This window comes from Sus scrofa, chromosome 6 (assembly GCF_000003025.6).
Source record: "Sus scrofa isolate TJ Tabasco breed Duroc chromosome 6, Sscrofa11.1, whole genome shotgun sequence".
NCBI lineage: Eukaryota > Metazoa > Chordata > Mammalia > Artiodactyla > Suidae > Sus > Sus scrofa.
This window is the reverse complement of record NC_010448.4, coordinates 46,822,212-46,846,286: the sequence shown is the minus strand read 5'-3', so window position 1 is coordinate 46,846,286 and position 24,075 is coordinate 46,822,212. Positions and strand designations below refer to the sequence as shown.

Here is a 24,075-nt window from a genome sequence, read left to right as displayed (position 1 = left end):
TCTGCGACCTACACCACAACTCATGGCAACGCCGGATCCTTAACCCACTGAGCAAGGCCAGGTATCAAACCTGCAACCTCATGGTTCCTAGTCAGATTTGTTAACCACTGCACCAAGACAGGAACTCCTGGATAGTGTCTTTTGATATAAAAATTTTTTAATTTTTCATTAAGTCCAATTTGTCTTATTTTCTTTTGCTACCTGTATCTTTGGTGTCATATCCAAGAAAACACTGCCCAATCCAATGTCCTGAAGCTTTTGTCTTGTTTTATTCTAAGAATGCTACTGTTTTAGGTCCTCAGTCTATTTTGAGATAATTTCTGTACATGGTGTTAGGCAAGGGTCCACATTCTTTTGCATGTAGATGTCCAGTTTTCCCAGCACCAATGATGCTGTCTTCATAGAATGGTCTTGGCAGCATTGTCAAAAATCACTTGACCATATAGCAAGGGCTTATTTCTGGGCTTTCTAGTCTATCCCATTTGTTGTTATGTCTGTCTTCATGTGACTACCCCAGTGTTTTGAGTACTGCAGCTTTATAGTAAATTTTGAAGGGAAGTGTGTCCTCCAGTTTTGTTCAAGATTGTTTTGGCTTTTGGAAGTCCTTTTAGATTCCATAGGAATTTTAGGGTGGGTTTTTAAAATGCCTGTAAAAAATGTCATTGGTAGATTGCTTTGGGTAGTACTGGCATTTTAATAACATTAAGTCTTCTAATCCATGAACATGAGGTGTACTTCCACTTCTGTCTTCCATAATTTGTTTCCACAATGTTTTGTAGCTTTCACTGTACACTTATTTCAGGAACTCCTGAAATGGGTTTTTTTCCCTTCATGTTGCTGATGTGACATGGTACCTTGGTGAACTTCCATATGCTGAACCACCCTTGCATTACATGAATAAATCCCATCTGGTCATTGTGTATAATCCTTTTAATATGCTACTGAATTCTGTTTGCTACTATTTTGTTGAGGTTTGTTTGGATCAATGATCATAGTGACATTGTTCTGTAGTTTTCTTTCTTAAAGTGTTTTTGACTAACTTTGGTAATAGGGTTGTGCTGGTCTCAAAGAATCAGTTAGGAAGTATTCCCTCTTCTTCAACATTTTCGAAGTTTGAGAAAGACTGGTATTGGTTCTTGTTTAAATTCACCAGTGAAGCCACCAGGTCCAGGACTTGACATTGTTGGGAGATTTTTCATATACTGTTACTTCCTTACTAGTTATAGAGTAGTTACCAATCTATTCAGGTTTTCTATTTCTTCATGATTAAGTTTTGGTAGGTTTTATGGTTCTAGGAATTTGTCCACTTCATGTAGGTTATCCAATTAATTAGCATACACTTGTTCATTTCTATGTATTAAAATCCTTTCATTTCTATAGAATCGGTAAGGAGTTCCCATTGGGGCTCAGCAGTAATGACTAGTATCCATGAGGATGCAGATTCAGTCCCTGGCCTTGCTTAGTGGATTAAGGATCTGGCACTGCCATGAGTTCTGGTGTAGGCTGCAGACGCAGCTCAGTTCCCATGTTGCTGGGGTTGTGGCACAGGCTGGCAGCTGCAGCTCTGACTTGACTCCTAGCCAGGGAACTTACATATACTGCAGGTTTGGCTCTTAAAAAAAAAAAAAGTAAAATACCCATCTATAGAATCAGCAATAATGTCCCCCAACTTTCACTTTTGATTTTTTTTTTTAGGGCCACACCCAAGGCATATGGGAGTTCCCAGGCTAGGGGGGCAATTTGGAGCTACAGCTGCTGGCCTATACCAGACACAGCAATGCAGGATCTGAGCTGCGTCTGCAACCTACACCACATCTCACAGCAATGCTGGATCCGAAACCCACTAAGCAAGGCCAGGGATCAAACCCACACCCTCATGCACAGCAGAAATTTCCTACTTTTGATTTTATAATTGAATCTCCTCCCTTTTTTCATAATGCATCTAGCTAAAGTTTTGCCAATTTTGTTACCTTCTTGAAGAACTTTTGTTTCATGATTTTCTGTTTTTACTCTATTCTCTCATTTATCACTGCTCTAATCTTTATTATTTCCTTCCTTCTGCTAGCTTTGTGTTGTTCGTTCTTTTTCTAGTTCCTTAAGCTATAAAGTTAGGTTGTTATTTTGAGACATTTCTTGCTTTTTATTTTTTATATTTTATTATTATTTTTGCTGTACCCACAGCATGTGGAAGTTCCCCAAGCCAGGGATCAAACCCGTGCCATACTTGAAGCTTGTACCACAGCTGTGGCAGCAACACTGGATCCTTAACCCACTGCACAAGGGAACTTCTCCTTTCTTGTTTTTTAATTTAAATGTTTATAGCTATAAATTTCCCCTTTAGCACCACTTGTATGCCTTAAATTTAGAGGGCTTTTCATTGTTGTTGTTGTTTTTGTTGCCAATTATACTTCAGTAAAGCTGGTGGAAAAAAGAGTGGAACTTCTTGGGGCTGCGATATTCCTTTACCAAAATAATAAAGAGCTCTCATAGATTGCTAGGCTTACTGGATGAATAGCTATCTCTGTGTCAGACTCCTTTGATCTGCTTAATCACAGGTGTCAGTGGCACTCAGACAAGCCCCCAGTTTTCTGGATGTCAGACTTCATGTGGAAGAAGTGGTATTCTGGGAGTTCCTGTCGTGGCGCAGTGGTTAACGAATCGGACTAGGAACCATGAGGTTGTGGGTTCGGTCCCTGCCCTTGCTCAGTGGGTTAACGACCCGGCGCTGCCGTGAGCTGTGGTGTAGGTTGCAGACGCGGCTCGGATCCAGTGTTGCTGTGGCTCTGGCATAGGCCAGTGGCTGCAGCTCCGATTCAACCCCTAGCCTGGGAACCTCCATATGCTGCGGGAGCGGCCCAAGAAATAGCAAAAAGACAAAAAAAAAAAAAAAAAAAAAAAAAAAAAAGAAGGTGGTATTCTGCCACTGCAGAACAAAGTGGGCTGTGAGCAGCTATACTGCCCATGTCAGATGTGGAGTTGATCTGCTGGCCATGGGTTACTAACACATTGCAAGGACCTTGACTTTGTGCCTCTACTTCCCCTCTTACTGTAAGTAAACACTGTGTATTTTTCCCAGGGTATATTTTTTGTTCTTCATGACCTCAAATCATGCACTGGTCTTTTCCTTGGTGGCACCCACTGCCTTGTACCCTTGGCCAAAGAGCCACCCAGTGAATAGTAAAACATAGTCCACTTATAAAATTCCATAGAAGATTTTCTAATATAAAGTACAATATAAATTCTCTGAAGGTGAGCAATATTTGGGTCATAACTGAAACACTTCAAATATTATTTAAATTCCAAGGAGTTCTTGCCAGCACAAATTAGTTGATGCTTTATAAGAACTGAAATGTGAAAAGCTTTCTCACATTCTCTTCATTTAAACTGCTTCTCCAGTGCTGCAATCCCACTGTCTACTATACATATATCCCGTAAGGTCTCTCTCCAGTATGAATTCTGTGATGTGCCTTAAGCATTGAACTAAGTCTAAAGGACTTCCCACATTTGTAGCACTCAAAGGGTTTTTCACCAGTATGAATACTCTGATGTACCTTAAGGCTTGAACTGAGCCTAAAGGACTTCCCACATTTGTTACATTCAAATGGTTTCTTACCACTATGTATACTTTCATGCCGAGTAAGTCGTCCATACACACTAAAGGCCTTCCCACATTCCTTACACTCATAGGGTTTCTCACCAGTGTGAAATCTATGGTGTATAGTGAGTTGATGGCTACTCCTAAAAGCCTTCCCACACTCCTTACATTCATAGGGTTTCTCACCAGTATGAATTCTCTCATGTCTAACAAGATGTGAAGCATGACTAAAAGCCTTTCCACAATCTTTACATTCATAGGGTTTTTCACCAGTATGAATCCTGTCATGTTGTATAAGATTTGAGGCTTGACTAAAGGCCTTCCCACATTCCTTACATTCATAGGGTTTCTCACCAGTATGAATTCTCTGATGTATTCTAAGTGTTCCAATGTCACTGAAGGCCTTCCCACATTCCTTACATCCATAGGATTTCTCACCAGTATGAACTCTTCCATGTTGAGCAAGGTTTGAGGCACGACTAAAGGCCTTCCCACATTCTTCACATTCGTAGGGTTTCTCACCAGTATGAATTCTCTTATGTACTTTAAAGTCTGTAAGACGACTAAAGGCTTTGCCACATTCCCTACATTCATACGGTTTCTCACCAGTATGAATTATTTGGTGTACTCTAAGGTCTGTATGACGACTAAAGGCTTTCCCACATTCCTTACATCTGTACGGTTTCTCACCAGTATGAATTATTTGATGTACTCTAAGGTCTGTATGACGACTAAAGGCCTTCCCACATTCCTTACATCCGTATGGTTTCTCTCCATTATTGATTCTGTGATGCAGAGTAAGAGATGAAGGTTTTGTAGAAATGTACATATTTCCATAGCTGATTATATCATATCTTGATTCAAAATCTAGAACAAATAAGAAAAGTTTCTTTCACCACAAAACATTTTATAAAAGAGAAAAATGAAAATTTCACCCATTAGAGGATGGTTTAAAGAACTTTAAAATATGGAGTTCCCGTCGTGGCGCAGTGGTTAACGGATCCGACTAGGAACCATGAGGTTGCGGGTTCGATCCCTGCCCTTGCTCAGTGGGTTAACGATCCGGCGTTGCCGTGAGCTGTGGTGTAGGTTGCAGACGCGGCTCGGATCCAGTGTTGCTGTGGCTCTGGCATAGGCCGATGGCTACAGCTCCGATTCAACCCCTAGCCTGGGAACCTCCATATGCCGCAGGAGCGGCCCAAGAAATAGCAACAATAACAACAACAACAACAACAAAAAAGACAAAAAGACAAAAAGACAAAAAAAAAAAAAAAAAGAACTTTAAAATATGGTTATAAAACTTGAAAATGTAAAGGTGGGCTCAGAAATAATTCATGCAGTAGAGCACTGGTGAATGTTTAACAACCAGCTCTACAAGGCACATACAGAACAAAGAGAAGCGTAAAAGTCATTGCGACAGATATTAAGCATGCAATAAAAAGCCGTGAATCAGCAATGAAACAAGAGAAGGAAAACATTTCTCATCATTAAATGACTCCAGGATGGGGGAGTTCCCGTCGTGGCGCAGTGGTTAAGGAATCCAACTAGGAACCACAAGGTTGCAGGTTCGATCCCTGGCCTTGCTCAGTGGGTTAAGGATCCGGCGTTGCTCTGAGTTGTGGTGTAGGTTGCAGATGCGGCTCAGATCCCGGGTTGCTGTGGCTGTGGTGTAGGCCAGTGGCTATAGCTCCGATTCGACCCCTAGCCTGGGAACCTCCATATGCCTAAGGAGCGGCCCTAGAAAAGGCAAAAAAAGACAAAAAAAAAAAAGACTCCAGGATGGTGTCATGAAGTGCCTACAGTCCATCCCCCTCTTTGACTGATTTCAACTATAAACACTTGACAGAATACAAAAATTAACTACAGAAGGACTGCCAATAAAAGAAGGAGGGTATTGAAAAGGAGCCAGACTTTACAAAGCACCCAGACTGAACTGAGTTTCTTGCTTAACTCACGTTCAGGCACTTGCTTCAAGCGCAGGTCCCAGTTATTGTGGGGCAAGCATGGGCTACAAAAATTCCAACAGAAACTCCACACTATTTCTGGCTATAAGAACAATGAGAGGGAGGAGTTCCCATCATGGCTCAGTGATTAACGAATCTGACTAGGAACCATGAGGTTTCAGGTTTGATCCCTGGCCTTGCTCAGTGGGTTAAGGATCTGGCGTTGCCAAGAGCTATGGCATAGGTCACAGACGTGGCTCAGATCTGGCATTGCTGTGGCTCTGGCGTAGGCCGGTGGCTACAGCTCTGATTAGACCCCTAGCCTGGGAACCTCCATATGCTGCAGGAGCAGCCCTAGAAAAGGCAAAAAGACAAAAAAATAAAAAATAATAATAATAATAAAAAGAACAATGAGAGGGAGTACTACCAAACTGGAAAGTAATGGGGGAATGCTGGTACAAAAACAGCCAGAGAAGGAAATTTCTTAATTTGGTGTTTGGGTATAGATCAGTACAACATTCACCATTACCAACAATGACAACATGCATGAGAAAGATATAAATTAAATATAATTACTATATCTAGTAAACAATTTGAAAACCTTCCCACAAAGGAAATTCCAAGCACAGGAGGTATCACTGGTGAATTGTTTCAAATACTTAATGAAGAAGTAGTACTGACTCTAAACAAACTCTCCCAGAAAATTGAGTCGTGAATCACTATGCAGCTAGTTAATCTGCCACCAAATAGAGGAAAAACAACATAAGGAGTGAAAGTTACACACTATACAACCTTGTAAACATATATGCAAAATACTAAACACTGTCCTAACAAACAGAATCCACCAATATATAAAAAAGATCATGCCTGTCTTAGCTCTTTTGCGCCATAGACTGGGTAGCTTATAAACAACAGAAATTTATTTCTCGTGCTTCCAGAGAAGTCCAAAATCAAGACACCAGTATGGTGATGTTCTGGTGATGTCCTTTTTCCTGGTTCATAGCTAGTGCCTTCTCAACATGTCCTCACAAGATGAGAGGAATTAGGGACTGCCATGGGAACTCTTTATAAGAACACTAATTCCACTCATGAGGGCTCCTCCACTTTCATGACCTAAACCCCTCCCAAAGGCCCTTCCTCCTAATGCCATCATCTTGTGAGGTTAGGATTTCAAGGTATGAATGCTAGGGGACAGAAACATGCAGACCACAGTGATAGCTAAAAATTCTATCAATATAATTCACTATATTGACAAAATAAAATTGATAATTTTTTTTCATGTCTAAAAAATTTTTTTTTTTTATGGCCACATCTGTGGGATATGGCATTTCCTGGGCCAGGGATTAAATCCTTGTTGCAGCTGCAAACTTTGACACAGCTGCAGCAACACTGGATCCTTTAGGCCAATGTGCCCGGGTAGGGATCAAACTTGCACCTTCACAGCAACCCGAGCCACTGCAGTTGGATTCTTAACCCATTATGCTACAGTAGGAACTCCTAAAAAAATTTTTTTAAAGCATTTAACAAAAGCCACATCCATCCCATATAAAAACTCACAGCAAACCAGGAAAAAATAACTTAACCTAGTAAAGCTCACCTGCAAAAACTCCACAGCTAACATCATAGCCAATGGTGAATTATGCTTACTACATATGCTAAGGAACAGTAGAAAGTTATGCCCTCACCACTTCTACTCAACACTGGACTAGAGATTCAAGGCAGTGCAATAAAGCAAGAAAATAAAGGCATGCAGGAGAAAAATTAAAAAACAAAAATGTCTTTAATCACAGATTACTCAATCACATGTGTAGAAACTCAGCTATAATCTACAAAACAGCTACTAGAAAATAATAATTGAGTTTAGCAAGGCTGAAGCATATATGACCATCATGTAAATATCAGAGAATACTTGAAGTCAAATTTTATAAATACAATTTAAAGTAGCATTGGGGAGTTCCTGTCGTGGTTCAGCAGAAACGAATCTGACTAGCATCTAGGAGGACACAGGTTGGATCCCTGGCCTTGCTCAGTAGGTTAAGGATCCAGCATTGCTATGAGCTGTGGTGTAGATTGCACACACGGCTTGGATCTGACATGGTTGTAGCTGTGGCGTAGGCCAGTGGCTACCGCTCCAATTCGACCCCTAGCCTACTGAGGGTGCAGCCCTAAAAAAACAAACAAACAAAAAAAAACAAACAAAAAAAAAAAAGAAAAGAAAAGAAAAAAGGAAAAAAAAAGGAAAGTAGCATCGGAGTTCCTGCTGTGATGCAGTGGGTTAAGAATCTGACTGCAGCAGCTCGGGTCACTGCAGAGGTGCAAGTCTGATCCTCAGCCTGGTGCAGTTGGTTTAAGGATCTAGCATTGATGCAGCTGTAGGTCAATCCCTGGCCTGGGAATTTTCATATAGCATGCAGCTTATGAAATAAATAAAGTAGCATTAAAAGTAGGACATACTGGGAGTTCCCTGGTGGCCTAGATGTTAAAGATTTGTCATTGTCACTGTGGTGGCTCAGGTTCAGTCCCTGGCCCTGGACCTTCCCCATGCTGTGGGCGTGGCCAAAAAAGTTCATGTAATGAAAACTTGATAAATAATGATTGATGAAATTGATTCATAGATTCGATGTATGCCCAGTAAAAATCCCAGCACACTTTTTTGTTGTCTATGCTGAAATTGACAATCTGATCCTAAAATTTTTTTTTTTTTTTTTTTTGTCTTTTTGCCTTTTCTTGGGCCACTCCTGCGGCATATGGAGGTTCCCAGGCTAGGGGTCGAATCGCAGCTATAGCCGCTGGTCTACACCAGAGCCACAGCAGCGCAGGATCAGAGCCGCGTCTGCGACCTACACTACAGCTCAGGGCAACGCCAGATCCTTAACCCACTGAGCAAGGGCAGGGATCGAACCTGCAACCTCATGGTTCCCAGTCAGATTCGTTAACCACTGCGCCACCACGGGAACTCCTGATCCTAAAATTTATAGGGAACTGCAAAGAACCTAGAAGAGTCAAAACAACTTGGAAAAGACTACAGGAGAAGGACTAAAACACTACTTAATTATAATATAAGACTTATGAAGACACGGTAAACAACAAATTTAATACTGACATCGAGACACAACAATCAAAGGAACAGATTATCAGAAATCCATGCATACACATATGGAAAACTTCCTTTCATTATTTCAAAGGCAACAGAGTGAAGAAAGGATAGTCTTTTTAAGAAATGATGCGGGAACAACTGTAATAGTCATATGCCAAAAAAAGAATCAATATTTTGATGAACAAAAATAAATCACAAATGGATCACAGGCTATAAAACATAAAACTATAAAAATTTTGAGAAAAAAAAGGAAAAATTGTGTGACCTTGAGCTAGACAAAAAAATTCTTTGATACAACATCAAAAACCATGATTCATAATGAATAAATTGATAAATTCCACTTTGTCAAAATTGAAAGCTTCTATTCTCCAAAGTCACTGCTATAAGAATGAAAGGAATAGTCACAGTAAACAAGAGAATAATAAGAAGGATATCTTTTAAGGTAAAATACGAAAACTAAAGTTCAATAAGAAAACAAACAACCTAACAGAACAGACAAAAGATTTTAAAAAATAATAAACCAAAGAAGACAGCAAATAAGATACTCAGCATCATTAGTCATTACGGAAAAACAAAACCACAACAAAATGCCACTATATACTTATTCAAAGATGAAAAGTAAAGACTGACCATATGAATTGTTCAGCTAGTGGAAATGTGAAATGATATAACAACACTGTAAAACAGTTTGTTACAATTTTAAATTTATAATCTTATTTATCTAAATTTAAATTTAAAATCTTACAAATTTAAATGTACACCTACCATACATTTCAGACATTCAACTCCTAGGTATTTGGCCAAAAAAAAAAAAAAAAAAAATGAAAGCATATGTCCATTCAAAAGCTTATAAACAAATTGTGGTACAACCAAATACTGGTGTAGTATTGAGCAATAAAAAGTAAAATATATAGGAGTTCCCATCGTGGCTCAGTGGTTAACAAATCCAACTAGGAACCATGAGGTTGCAAGTTTGATCCCTGGCCTTGATCAGTGGGTTAAGGATCCGGCGTTGCCGTGAGCTGTGGTGTAGGTCTCAGACACAGCTAGGATCCCACATTGCTGTGGCTGTGGTGTAGGCCGGTGGCTATAGCTCCAATTCGACCCCTAGCCTGGGAACCTCCATATGTCGAGGAAGCGGCCCAAGAAATGGCAAAAATACAAAAAAAAAAAAAAAAAAGTAAAATATATATAACAACATGGATTATCTATGACATAATTATGCTGACTAAAGGAAGCAAGATGAAAAACTCACACTATCATTCTGTTTATATAAAACGGTAGATATGCAATCAACTCTGTTGTGACAGAAAGTAGATGAGTGCTTACCTAAGAAGTTGGAAAGCTGGGAGTTCCTGTCATGGCTCAGCAGAAACAAATTTGACTAGCATCCATGAGGACGCATGTTTGATCTCTGGCCTTGCTCAGTGGGTTAAGGATCTGGCATTGCCATGAGCTGTGGCGTGGGTCGAAGGTGCAGCTGGGATCTGGCATTGCTATGACTGTGGTGTAGGCCAGCGGCTACAGCTCCAATTCGACCCCTAGCTTGGGATCCTCCATAAGCCATGGGTGAGGCCCTAAAAAGACAAGACCAAAAAAAAAAAAAAAAAAAAAAAAGGAAAGTTGGAGGGAGATAGAGCAGGAAGGATTATGGAGGGATACAAGGAATACAAAGTTTTGAAAAATAATCACTTTAATAGATTCAGATAAAGTACTTCACAAAATTGAATACCCATTCAGGTAACAGATATATAGGCAGATAGATAAACTCAGAAACTAGGAAGCAAAGAAAACTATTTCAATTCAACAAAAGTCACAAATGAAAAAACCTACTGTAAGACTTTATTTTCTATGCCAACACGAAAAACACAATAGAGACTAGAAACAGACATACATATGTACAATGATTTTACTTTTGACAAAGGTAGTCAAAGCAATTCAATGGGGAAAGAAAATTCTTTTTTTTTTTTTCTTTCTTTTTAAGGGCACCTGTGGCATATGGAAGTTCTCAGGCTAGGCAACAGCTATCCCACAGCAATAGCCATACCAGATCCAAGCTCCATCTGCGACCTACAATGCACCTTGTGGCAATGCCAGATCCTTAACCCACTGAGCGAGGCCGGGGATGGAACCCACATCCGCATGGATACTAGTCGGGTTCTTAACCTGCTAAACCACACAGAAACTCCAGGAAATTCCTTTTTTAAAAATGCTAATCAGGAGTTCCTGTTGTGGCACAATGGAAACGAACCCGACTAGTATCCATGCAGATGTGGGTTCCATCCCTGGCCTCGCTCAGTGGGTTAAGGATCCAGTGTTGCCGTGAGCTGTGGTGTAGGTTGCAGATGTGGCTTGGATCCTGCATTGCTATGGCTGTGTAGGCTGTCAGCTGTAGCTCTGATTTGACCCCTAGCTGGGGAACTTCCATGTTGCGGATGTGGCCCCAAAAAGCAAAAAATAAAAATGAAAAATAAATTTAAAATTCTGCTTGAATAACTGGACATCCATAGGGAATACACGAGTCCTGGCCCCTACTCACACCATAATAAAAAACTAACTCAAAATGGATACAGACCTAAACATAAAAGTAAAAATTATAAAAGGTCAAGAAAAAAATAGGCAAAATACTTTGCAACCTTGGAGTAGGCAAAGATTTCCTGGATAATATACCCCTCCAAAAAATCATAAAAGAGCAATTTGATAATTGGGAATACATAAAAATTTAAAAACTCCTTGTAAGATATTGTTAATAAAATTAATAGGTAAGTCACATTGTGAGAAAAATATTTTTAATATTTCAAAAGGACTTTGTATCCAAAATAAAGAATAGTTAACCCTCAAATACAAGAAAATAATGACTTCAAATGAGTAAACACCAAAAAATATGAATGATCAGTAAATGAAAAAAAACTCAAGATCATAGTCATTATGAAAATGTAAATTAAAACCACATACCAACTATAATATCTAAAATTTAAAGGACTGACAATACCTAGTGTTGGAAGGGATATGGAGTAAATGGAATTAAGCAATGTGAAATTTCTAAAATTGTTAAACATGCAGCTACTACTCAACAATTCCACTTGTAGGTATTCACCCTATAAAATATTTGTACACAAACATTCCTAACAGCTCTACTCGTAACTGGTCCCAAACTGAACTCAGACTATTCAAATATTTACCAGACATAGGAATGAATGCTATTTTTAAGACACAGAGTCACACTGAAAAAGAATCTGGGCCCAAATTAGAGGTAAATAGCTCTGCTGTGAAAGGAGAGTGAACAGCATGAAATATAATACGGTGAATAATTAATGAGGTTAAGATGAAGCTGAGTATTTCTTTTTCACATCACCAGCCTTCCTTCACCAAGAAGGGAGCCTTCCAACCAATGCTTCAACAATGTGTTTACCAACTGATCTATCACCAGGGCTCTCACTTACACAAAGGACTTCTACCTGACTTGTTCTTACTCACCTGTTCTCCAGCTTCCCGTTTCCTCCCTCACAACCATCCAGGGCTCTTTTCCTTGCTCCAGTAAGGTGATTACATCTGGCTTAGAAATGTAATGGTCTGCTTAAAGAAAAAAGAATGCCACAGGATGGAAAATTAACTTGCAACTAGTCAAGATTAAAATTATAATAAAAGGACATAATGATGTCAACTATTTTAGAGAAGAATAAGAGAATTAAAGAACAAGATATCAGTCAGGAGAGGGAAAGTGTTTGTTCTGCTGTTCATTTATTAAACTCGCATCTTCCCTAACTCTTAGAGTAAGCCTAATGTGGTTAAAAACATACTCAGAAGCCTGGGATCAATTCCTGCCTTTGTTACTTTCCAGCTGGGTATAACCTTGGACAATTCATTTAAATCCACTATACCTCAGGATTCTCATTTATAAAATGAGGGAAATAACAGCACCATTGGAGGAATTAAATCAGTTAATATTCTCAGTTATTTTAATCAGTTAATTCCATAATGTGATTAGAATAATAACTAGTACACAATAATTAAAATGTTAGCTATTAACATTATTCTTAGGCTTTTATGTCACTAGAGGGCATAAGAAAAGATGGCTAGAAGATATTCATTCCTTTTTTTTTTGCTTTTTTTTTTTTACTTTTTATTTTTTTATTTTTTATTTTTATTTTTATTTTTTACTTTTTAAACTTAAAGTATAGTTAATTTATAATGATGTACCATTTCTGCTATACAGCAAAGTGACTCAGTTATACACATATATACAATCTTTTTATTATTATTTTCCAATTATTATTATATTCCAATTATTTATTATTATTTTCCAATATATCCAAGAGATTGGATATATTTCCCTGTGCTATATAATAGGATCCTGTTGTTTATCATTATTATTCCACTTCGAATGTAATTTTCATGAATTATAACTTTCAACCACAAATCAGATAAACTTTGTTTTTGGAGATGAAATGCTTTTGATACAGTTTTAAATAAATTCCAATTATCTAATCCATCACCATATAAGTTGTAGAGGCTCTTTCGATATTGAGAGCAATTCTGGATCCTCTGTCAAGCCAATACCCCTGAAACTACTTTAGATCATAAAATGGAGTATTATAGCAATTTGGGGCACGAATGAATAAAAAACTTGGATCCCTTGACAATGGTTATAATATATGCCGCAAATTTCTTTTTCTTTTTTTTTTGGGGGGGGGCGCACTTGCAGCATATGGAAGTTCCCAGGCTAGGGGTCGAATCAGAGCTACAGCTGCCAGCTTATACCACAGCCACAGCAACACAGGATCTGAGCCGCGTCTGCGACCTATACTACAGCTCACAGCAACGCCAGATCCTTAACCCACTGAGCCAGGCCAGGGATCAAACTCCCAGCCTCATGGTTCCTAGTTGGATTTGTTTCCCCTGTGCCTCAACAGGAACTCCTATGCCACAAATTTCTAATTTAGCTGCTTGGTCATTATGGGAGAGAAGCACATGCAAAAAAAAAAAAAAAAAAAAAGAACACAAGGAGATGTGAATATTATTGAAGGAAGAGAAGAGGAGCGTGTTTAATGGAGCTGCCATTTCTTTGTCATTGTTGTTGTTGTTTTTGGTGGTGTTGTTTTTGGCCAAGGCCTCAGCATGCGTAAGTTCCTAGGCCAGAGATCAAACCCACACCACAGCAGCCACACCAGACCTTTAACCCGATGTGCTTCAAGGGAACTTCTGGAGCTGCCATTTCTAACCTGACAAAGCTCAAACCACTTTTTGGGGAAGAGAGAAAACAAATTTAACTAGTTTCTTGAAAGGTGGCCCTGAAAATTGCTATGGAAAAAAATGTATAGCCTATAGAGCAGAGTCTACATAAATCTAAGTTACTTGCAGCTGATGGACATACCCAGTGAAACCAAGTTACCATAGTTCTCCATCATCACATCCCGGTACAAAGTCTTCTGAACAAGATCAAGACATTCCCACTCCTGCTGAGAGAAGCCTATGGCCACATCACTGAATGTCAGGGATCCCTGAAACAGAAAATACATGTATTAGTGGGGAAATTAAAGAAAATATGTTGAAAGTAGAAGCAGAGGAGATGACGGACTTCTCTTTAGGAAAAGAGAAAATGAAAGCATGTAGGCAGTCAATCTGTGATATGGAAAGAGACTAAAGCACAATGTATACTTTTTTTTTTTTTTTTTTTTTTTTACAAAGGCTGCAGACATGAATCAGATGTCTTTCAAACTCTGAGATACTTATAAATATCTGAACCATTTGGAAATTGACAAAATAACATTTTCCTCCTTAGTTAAAAAACGTATATAAGAATAATGTCTAGGAGGATCTCCCATCGTGGCTCAGTGGTTAACGAATCTGACTAGGAACCATGGGGTTGTGGGTTCAATCCCTGGCCTTGCTCAGTGGGTTAAGGATCCGGCGTTGCCGTGAGCTGTGGTGTAGGTTGCAGACGCGGCTCGGATCTGGCATTGCTGTGGCTGTGGCGTAGGCCGGCAGCTATAGCTCTGATTAGACCCCTAGCCTGGGAACCTCCATATGCCGAGGCTGCGGCCCTGGAAAGACAAAAAAACAAAGAATAATGTCTAAATGGTATCTACCTCATAAATTCTTGATTAATGAATATTTCTCCCAATTTTAGAAAATTGAATTGGATAATTAAGCCTTTCTTCGAGCATCAAGTACTTCACTATGTCTGATCTTACCATAAGCACTTCTGCTTGTTTCAACAAATACATGTATTATTTTGGCATATAACACTGTATTTTATAAATAAATTAGATTTAATCATTTATTCAATTAGGTTGCACAACATTTGGAAGGTTTTCCATGATTCTAAGGTTCTATTTTATCAACTATATATAATGCTATGCACTTTTGTTGCCATCTACCATTTCTCACTGAATACTTCCCTTATTTTGAGCAGAGCAGGTAACTTCATTGATTACCAATGATCTCTATCTCCTGGAATTTATATCCTCAGGCAATCCCCTCCCTTTGAATGTGAGCTGAATCCAGTGAGAGTGAATTATTTCTAACCAATAGAATATAGAAAAGTGATGGAATGTCACTTCCAACATTAGGTTCTAAGAAGCTATGATTTTGGAGTTCCCTGGTGGCCTAGCAGTTCAGGACTTGGCATTGTCTCTCCTGTGGCTTGGGTTACTGCTGTGGCTCAGCTTCAATCTCTGGCCTGGGAATTTCTGCATCCTGTGTGTGTGGCTGGAAAAAAAAACTGATTTCCTCATTGGTTATTCTCTATTGCTGTCTCCACTTGCTCACTTCAATGAAGCCAGCTACCATGCTGTGAGCTGCCCTAAGGAGAGGCCCACATAACAATAAACCAAGGGCAGTTGCCAGCCAAAGGCCCTCAGGCCAACAGCCATGAAGAACTGGATCCTGTCAACAAATGCTTCAGTATGTGCAGATGCAAATCCATTCAAAGTTTCACTTTAAGATGACTGCAACCCTGACCAACACATAACCCCTAAGAGACCCAGAGCAGAACATCCAGATAAGCCACATCCAGATACCTGACTCAATGAAACTGTGAGATATGCTGCTTTAAGATACTATGTTTCAGAGTAAATAATTATGCACTAGGCTCAGCCGTTAATGGATGTGAATAGTATCCATGAGGACAGAGGTTCGATCCCTGGCCTTGCTCAATGGGTTAAGGATCCGGCACTGCAGTGAGCTGTGGTGTAGGTTGCAGATGCGGCTCAGATCCTGCATTGCTGCAGCTGTGCTGTAGGCCAGCAGTTACAGCTTCAATTTGACCCCTAGCCTGGGAACCTTCATATGCCATAAGCACGGCCCTAAAATGCAAAAAAAATAATATATATATATGTGTGTGTGTATATATATATATATATATGCACTAAAAGATAATATACTGGTTTAAATGATACTGAAGAAGGCTGGTCAATTATATAGATGTTACATATACTTAGCATGTCTCATTTAATAACAAAATAGCGTACTATTTATGTTTCATGGTTTTGTGAGCAAATCCATGACCTCCATGTTAAAAGCCCAATGATACACTAATCCATACAAAGCATTAAATTTCACACTACACATTAAGATTCACATCATTTAATGATAAATTCAACCTCATCTACCTGGAAACCTCAGGTCTGTGGAAAACTTCAAAGTCTTGCCATGGATAGTTAAACAGAACCATCGTCTCCATCCCCAAACTAACCTGCATGGCATAAAACTCCACTATCCCATCATTGCCCTTCATGGCAGAATCGGCATTTAAAATACGTTGAATAATTTGGTAAACAATTACATCAACACTAGTTAGTTTAGAATGGGCCACACAGAGACAGTGCTAGGTAATTTGGCCATATATTTCCCTGGCAATAGGTTATTTGATGGAATTTTCTCTTAGGGAACTTGTGGAAAATTAATGAAAATACTTACATGACCTAAAAACACACATTTCAACAAGAAGAGAAACATCAACTTACACGGGCCATGGTTTTAGACCTGCAAGAGCTGGTCAGTCCTCTGGGTTCCTCTACCAGAAAAGCATAGTCCAGAAAACGCAGACCTGGGAGAAGAGGAAAAACCTTGAGGCCAGTTTGCTTTAGTGTTTCCCCACTTGACTAAGCCAGTATTACTATTTTCGCTCTTCTAGTCCGGATTTCAAATCACATTGCACTGCACACAACTTGAGTAAGTTAGAACTGTGGACAAGTCCATTCCCTCACTCAGTTCCCAGGGTCTCGGGTACAGAGTCAATTCTCCACTGAAACTAGAGCCAGATACTTCGGGAGAAAAATTTCTGGCCAATGTACCACTGTGATAAGATTGCTATGAACCCGAGATTGGGCAGCTTGGTCCTGCTCTGAGCAGATCTTCCTCTTTCCATTCCCAACTTTAAGAGAGAAAAGAGGCCATGAAAGTGGGTGAAGTTGATAAAAATATCAGAGATGGATGAGGAATGTTCAGCATCTGAGCCCCATAAAGCTTACTAGTTAAATATGTGACAGACCAACATTATGCTAGAAGACAAAATAGTCATTAAATATTAAATTGGGAAGAATAGTTAAGCATGTGGAAAATACTCCAGGGAGATCCTGTTGTGGCTCAACAGTAATGAATTCGACTAGTATCCAAGAGGATGCAGGTTCGATCCCTGGCCTTGCTCAGTGGGTTAAAGGATTCAGCGTTCCCAAGGTATAGGTCAGCAGCTACAGCTCTGATTCAACCCCTAGGCTGAGAACTTCTATATGCCGCACACATGCATAAAAAGACCCTAAAATGACCAAGAAAAAAAAAAAAGAATGTCCCATATGTAATATCCCATATTCATATCCCATATGAATATGCAACAGAAAAATCAGGTTGACTAACATATTTATATTTAGGAAATAAAAGAATACATTAATCAATAAAGAGAGGAGAATGGCAGACAATCATAAAAACAGAAGATAGAAAAACCTGGAAATTTATATGGTTATATATTAACAGCCCATATATTTGGCTATATTTTGCATTTTGCTTTGGGGTGGAGGTGTCTTTAGAAATGAGTCATTGTGTACTTAGTGGGTTTTAGTCCATACATGAAACAATGAAATACAACCAAGAAGTTCTCTTGTGGCCTGGTGGGTTAAGGATCCTGCATTGTCACTGCTGTGGCATGGGTTAGATCCCTGGCCTGGAGATTTCAACATGCCACAGGAGAGGCAAAAAACAAACAAATGAAAAACAAAAACAAAAAACAAGAAAAAAATAACGAAGATATAAAAGATACCTTGCCATGATCAGAATTCATCAGCGATCCCTATCTTTTCACTTAGATCTTGGTTTTTCGTTTGTTTTTAAAGTTTACTTTATAATCATTTTACAATTGACTAGAAACATGAAATATGTATGTGATGTTTATTTATTTGTTTGTTTGTCTTTTTAGGGCCAAACTTGTGGCATATGGAAGTTTCCAGGCTAGGGGTCCAATTGAAGCTACAGCTGCCAGCCTACACCACAGCCACAGCAAGGCTGGATCGGAGCCCCATCTGAGACCTACACCACAGCTCATGGCAACTCTGAATCCTTAACCCACTGAGCAAGACCAGGGATGGAACCCACACCTCCATGGGTACTAGTTGGGTTTGTTTCCACTGAGCCATGACAGGAACTCCTTTACATGATTTTTAATTTGTTAAGGCGAAGACTTCTCCAAAAAAAAAAAAAAAAAAAAATTATGGGCGTTTCCAGGTGGTCTAGTGGTTAGGACTCAGTGCTTTCACTGCTATGGCTTTGGTTCAGTCCCTGATCTGGGAGCTGAGATCCCCTTAGACCCCTAGCCTGGGAACCTCCATATGCCAAGGGTGTAGCCCTAAAAAGACAAAAAAAATATGGAGATTCCCAGGGTAGGGGCTGAATCCAAGCTGCAGCCTGGGCCTACGCCACAGCCACAGCCACACCAGATCCTAGCTGTGTCTGAGACCTACACAACAGCTCACGACAACACAGGATCCTTAACCCACTGCACCAGGCCAGGAATCAAACCTGAAACCTCATGGTTCCTAGTCGGATTCATTTCCACTGCGCCATGACGGGAACTCCAGCTTAATAAAATCATTAACTAAAAAAAGAGAGAGGAAATTCCTGCTGTGGCACAACAGGATTGGCAGTGTCTCTGCAGAGCCAGGATGCAGGTTCGATCCTGGCCTGGCGCAGTGGGTTAAGGATCCTGTGTTGCCACAGCATAGGCTGCAATTGTGGCTCAGATCTGACCCATGGCCCAGAAACTCCATATGCCTCGGGGCAGCCAAAAACAACAAAAGAGAGAGAAAGATTATATGACAGGAAAAGAGAAAATGTCCCCTTCATCAGTCCCCAGCAGCTATAAAGAACAAGAAAAACTGTTCAGAATCATAAACCTGTTCAAAGAACAGTATGATAAAATTAAGAATACCAGCTGGAGAATGAATCTTATTGTTCTGCATAATATAGACATTTAAGCAAGTATTTATAAATATAATATTTATTTTCTGGTATAACAACTATGTTTGGAAATGTTGTTTGTACTTGCAAGTCACCTTGGAAATCAGAGATGAGTGTTATTTTTTGTGAAAGTAATTTTTTTTTTCTTTTTAAGGCTACACCGCAGTACATGAAAGTTTCCAGGCTAGGAGTTGAATCAGAGCTACAGCTGCCAGACTACACCACAGCCACAGCAACATGGGATCTGAGTGGTGACTGCAACCTACACCACAGCTCACAGCAACTCTGGATTCCTAACCCACTGAACAAGGCCAGAGATCAAACCCGGATCCTCACGGATCCTAGTTGGGTTGGTGACTGCTGAGCCACAATGGGAACTCCCTGAAAGTCATCTTATATCTCTAAGTCATTAACTATGAAAAGGTGTCTTACTGAGTAATATGTGTCCTGGTAATTAAGTTTCAAATAACATTTGTAATAACTGTTATTACTTGTAATGCTCTTCAAACAAGATTCTCTGCCCTTCCCTCTTCTCCCTACACATACAGAGGTATAAAGAAACCTATCAGTTGATTACATTTCTTTTTTGAACTGTGAGTTAGACTCCTTGTCTCCTTTACTGGATCAATTTTATTCTGCCAAAACAAAACCACATAAAAAAAGAAAAAGAAAAATTGGAAAAATATACACCAAATGTTAACGATATTTAACAGAGATTTAGAGATATTATGGGTTACTCTTGCTTTCTTCTCAATAAATTCCTTAAGGAAACGAATTTTTTTTGGAATAGGCCTGTATTAATTCCATCACCATAAATAAAACATTAAGATATTTCAAAGTATTATAAATATTTATGGATATCACTTTGGGAAGAGGCTATGTTTTCCTCATTAAAAAAAAAATCAAGGAGTTCCCGTCATGGCACAGTGGTTAACAAATCTGACTAGGAACCATGAGGTTGTGGGTTCGATCCCTGCCCTTGCTCAGTGGGTTAAGGATCTGGCGTTGCTGTGAGCTGTGGTGTAGGTCGCAGAAGCGGCTCGGATCCTGCATTGCTGTGGCGCTGGCGTAGACTGGCAGCTACAGCTCCGATTAGACCCCTAGCCTGGGAACCTCCATATGCTTCAGGAAGCAGCCCTAGAAAAGGCAAAAAGACCAAAAAAAAAAAAAAAAAAACGATAAATACTAGGAGTTCCCATCATGGCTCAGTGGTTAACAAACCCAACTAGGATCCATGAGGATGCGGGTTCGATTTCTGACCTTGCTCAGTGTGTTAAGATTTGGTGTTGCCCTGAGCTGTGGTGCAGGCCAGCAGCTGCAGCTCCGATTTGACCCCTAGCTTGGGAACCTCCATAGGCCGCAGGTGAGTCCCTAAAAAGAAAAAAGACAAAAAAAACAAAACAACAAAAGACTAAATACTAGACCTACAATGAAAAAAATCAATGTGATTAAAATAAATACCACTTATCTCTTCTTTAGCATCCTTTAGCTGTACTTCACTGATATAATTAAAGACATTTCGCTATAAATACTCTAATGGAAAGGAAAATTGCCTTCACATATAAATGTGAATATGTATACCAAATAGGTAGAAAAGTTCACAGAAAATGCTCAATAAATGTGACTAAACACCTTCGTTCTTCTATGAGAAACCAATTAAACTATCCTTCTGGATATAATCCTTGCAAAACTTTGTACAAAATTCCCATTTTAAATGAGCTGCATATATAATTTCAAATTTTCTTCACTACTAATTATCTACAATACTAAGATTCCTTAACATTAGATCACAGCCATTTTCTTCTTATAAGGATTAATTCTTATAAACATAAATTATATTATCTACATAATATTCTGTCTCGTGGATGTCATATGATTTTCATAACCAGTCCCATTAGCATAATCATTAATTTTGTGCAAATGCATCCCAGGGTATAACAAGATTGCAGATCAGTTACCCAGGTCTAATCTTTTGGGTTATGTACACCTTTGAAAAATGCATTTTTACAAATATATGCAGTAATTCTATACAATTACAAAGGGTCTGTGGCCCCTTGTAAGCCCCAAAATACAAAGGACCTCTGGATCAGAACTCTTCTTCTGGAAGACTAGTGTACAGGTGTCCCTCTGACATTCAAGTGCTCATCACATTTACTTCGTATTTTGTTACTGACTTATAGAAATCTGAATGACATAAAATAAAAACAATGTTAGGCATTTTTTAATGTTCCACCCTTCAAGACTACTATACCCGCCGTGACCTCACACATAGAACCAAAATCAAGTAAGACTATACAATCTGCATCAGAGCTCAAGAAATGGTATCATACTCAAATATATGGGAACCCAAGAGAACTATCTGGGAGCCGTAATCTGCGTAAAGAATCCTATTCTTGGAGTCTTTTTAGAAATACGTTCCCAGGAGCCTGTCTCAGGGCAATTCTTGATTTAAAATTCGGATCTCAGCAGCTGGAATGTGTCCCGCAGGACTCAAAACCAGATTTCTCAATTGTGCTCACATCTCTTCGGTAGACGAGTACGTTTGAGAAGCCTAGAAGCAGCAGCGGGACAAACAGCTATATGTTACACGACACCACAGAGACACCGAAATCCACGTTCACAAAAAAGGACATGCACCTTGTGTCTCCGCTGTGCCAGATCGAACACATACCTCTCAGTCTCACAATCGCACTCACTCTAAGACAGAGATGAAACCACTCTCCCGGCTGCAATTCCTGATCTCACTGCCTACCCTAACGACGACTCTTTCTTTTTACTGGCAACCTTCATCTAGGTCCAGTCTCAAAAGGGCACCCACCGCCGTGGAACCATCACGTGGCACGGAGCGCGGCCTCTCACAAACAAGCACCCTTCCGATTTTCTCACAGGGTTCCTCCAACTACCTCCCCGCTGCTCCAGCACCCACAGGCCCGAGGGGGCGGGCAGACTCGCGCGGCGGCTCTGGGCTTCCAGGCTCTGAGCGCCCCCCGCAATCCCATTCTCACTGCCACTCATCGTCCCTAGTGGGCTGGAGCTACTTCTGCACATTTTTTTCCGCGGCCACTCACGCCAGTTTCTTGCCCCGACGAGTGCCACACACGTGCAGTGCGCAACAGGGAAAAAGGTCCAGAGTGGAAGTCACCTACTGGACTGTGGTGCCTGGTTCCGAGTCGTAAAAGTCTTAACGCAAAGCAGCCACCGGGGCGGGGCCTGGAGACTTCTGGGCGTGGCGGCTGGACTGCGCGTGCGCACTGCTATCTCCGCCAGGTTGGCACCCTGACCTGAGGGCGAGGTCTGTAGTTCCCAAGGCTGGAGAAAGCCAGTCCCGGCAAGACCGCACCAGGGGATTCTGAGGAGACTTCAGAGCCCTTTTTTTCCGAGACCTCAGGCCTGTGTGTGAGGGGTCTGCCCGGTTGAAATCAGTAGTGAGACCCCAAGGGCCATCGAGTGCCATCTCCTGAAGGTGGGTTCATAATCCAACCAAAATGTTTGTGTGTGTGGGTGTGTGAGCCAGAGATGAGTAGGTGAAGGTATCTCTTTCCTAAAACGCTCATTCCACCCGGAAAGCCGCAGGTACTGACTCTTGCCGTTTTAGAGCTGAAACCTCTGAGGTGACCTAAGTGTGTAACAGTATACTGTTTATCAGCAAAGCTGTTTCCAGGTGAGAAAAGCTGGGTGCAGTGAGACTTTACTGTATAATATATTCTCTTTGCAGAAAAGGGCAGAATGAATTTTAGGCCCTTTTTCGAGAATACTGATTGCAAGGAGTTCTTTGAAACTAGAACAAAAAGCAATACCTTATTTACATTTTACAGTATTATGTCCACTAGAAATTGACTGTTTTCTTTTCATCCTTCTCTGCTCTATTATGAACTGGTGAGTTTAACTGCATTGAAGAGCCCGCAGATTGAGAAACATCTTTTTATTTATTTGTTTGTTTGTTTATTTATTTTATTTTGTTGTTGTTGTTGTTGCTATTTCTTGGGCCGCTCCCGCGGCATATGGAGGTTCCCAGGCTAGGGGTCGAATCAGAGCTGTAGCCACCGGCCTACGCCAGAGCCACAGCAACGCGGGATCCGAGCCGCGTCTGCAACCTACACCACAGCTCACGGCAACGCCGGATCGTTAACCCACTGAGCGAGGGCAGGGACCGAACCCGCAACCTCATGGTTCCTAGTCGGATTCGTTAACCACTGTGCCACGACGGGAACTCCGAGAAACATCTTTTAATTTATAATGCCTGGTCATGACATATCATTGAAAAATATGGAGTTCCCGTTGTGGCTCAGCAGTAACAAACCCGACTAGTATCCATCAGTACGTGGGTTCCGTCTCTGGCCTTGCTCAGTGGGTTAAGGACCCACTGTTGCTGCAAGCTGTGATGTAGGTCGCAGATTCTGCTCAGATTCAGTGCTGCTGTGGCTGGGCATAGGCCAGCCGCTGCAGCTCTGATTGGACCCCTCGCCTGGGAACTTCCATATGCCACAGGTGCAGCCCTAAAAAAAGAAAGAAAAAAGAAAAGTATTTTGTTTCTCACTTGTCTGGATAATGAAGATAAATTTTGGCCTGATGCTCAAAATTTCAGATTCTTCTGGGCCATCAGAAAAATCAACTTTGTGATCATATCTATTTAGATTCACGATGAAGTTCAGCAAATGGGAAATGTAAAGCTCTCATCCCAGGATGCCCATATTTCAGTTATCAGCATTACAGCATATTTCAAATATGCAAAGCATGCATAGATTAGCATTTTAGAAGGATTTTTTTCTTTTTCTATGGCCATACCTGCATCATATGGAATTTCTGAGGCCAGGGGTCCAATCTGAAACTGCAGCTGCAGGCCTACACCACAGCAACTGCAAGGCTGGATCTGAGCTGTATCTGTGACCTATGCCATACTTTGTGGCAATGCTGGATCCTTACCCCACAGAGCAAGGCCAGGGATCAAACCTACATCCTTACGGAGGCAAGTTGGGTTCTTAACCGGCTGA

General features: G+C 40.4%; 1 protein-coding gene across 1 annotated transcript; it reads right to left on the bottom strand.

Annotated features, from left to right (window-relative positions):
- On the bottom strand, window positions 3,202-22,438 carry LOC102165762 (zinc finger protein 607-like). Its single transcript, XM_005664557.3, is given in 6 exon segments — window positions 3,202-3,465; window positions 3,468-4,462; window positions 12,113-12,211; window positions 14,010-14,136; window positions 16,603-16,685; window positions 22,231-22,438. Coding segments are annotated over 5 exon segments (1,320 nt in total). The 5' UTR covers window positions 16,612-16,685; window positions 22,231-22,438; the 3' UTR covers window positions 3,202-3,375.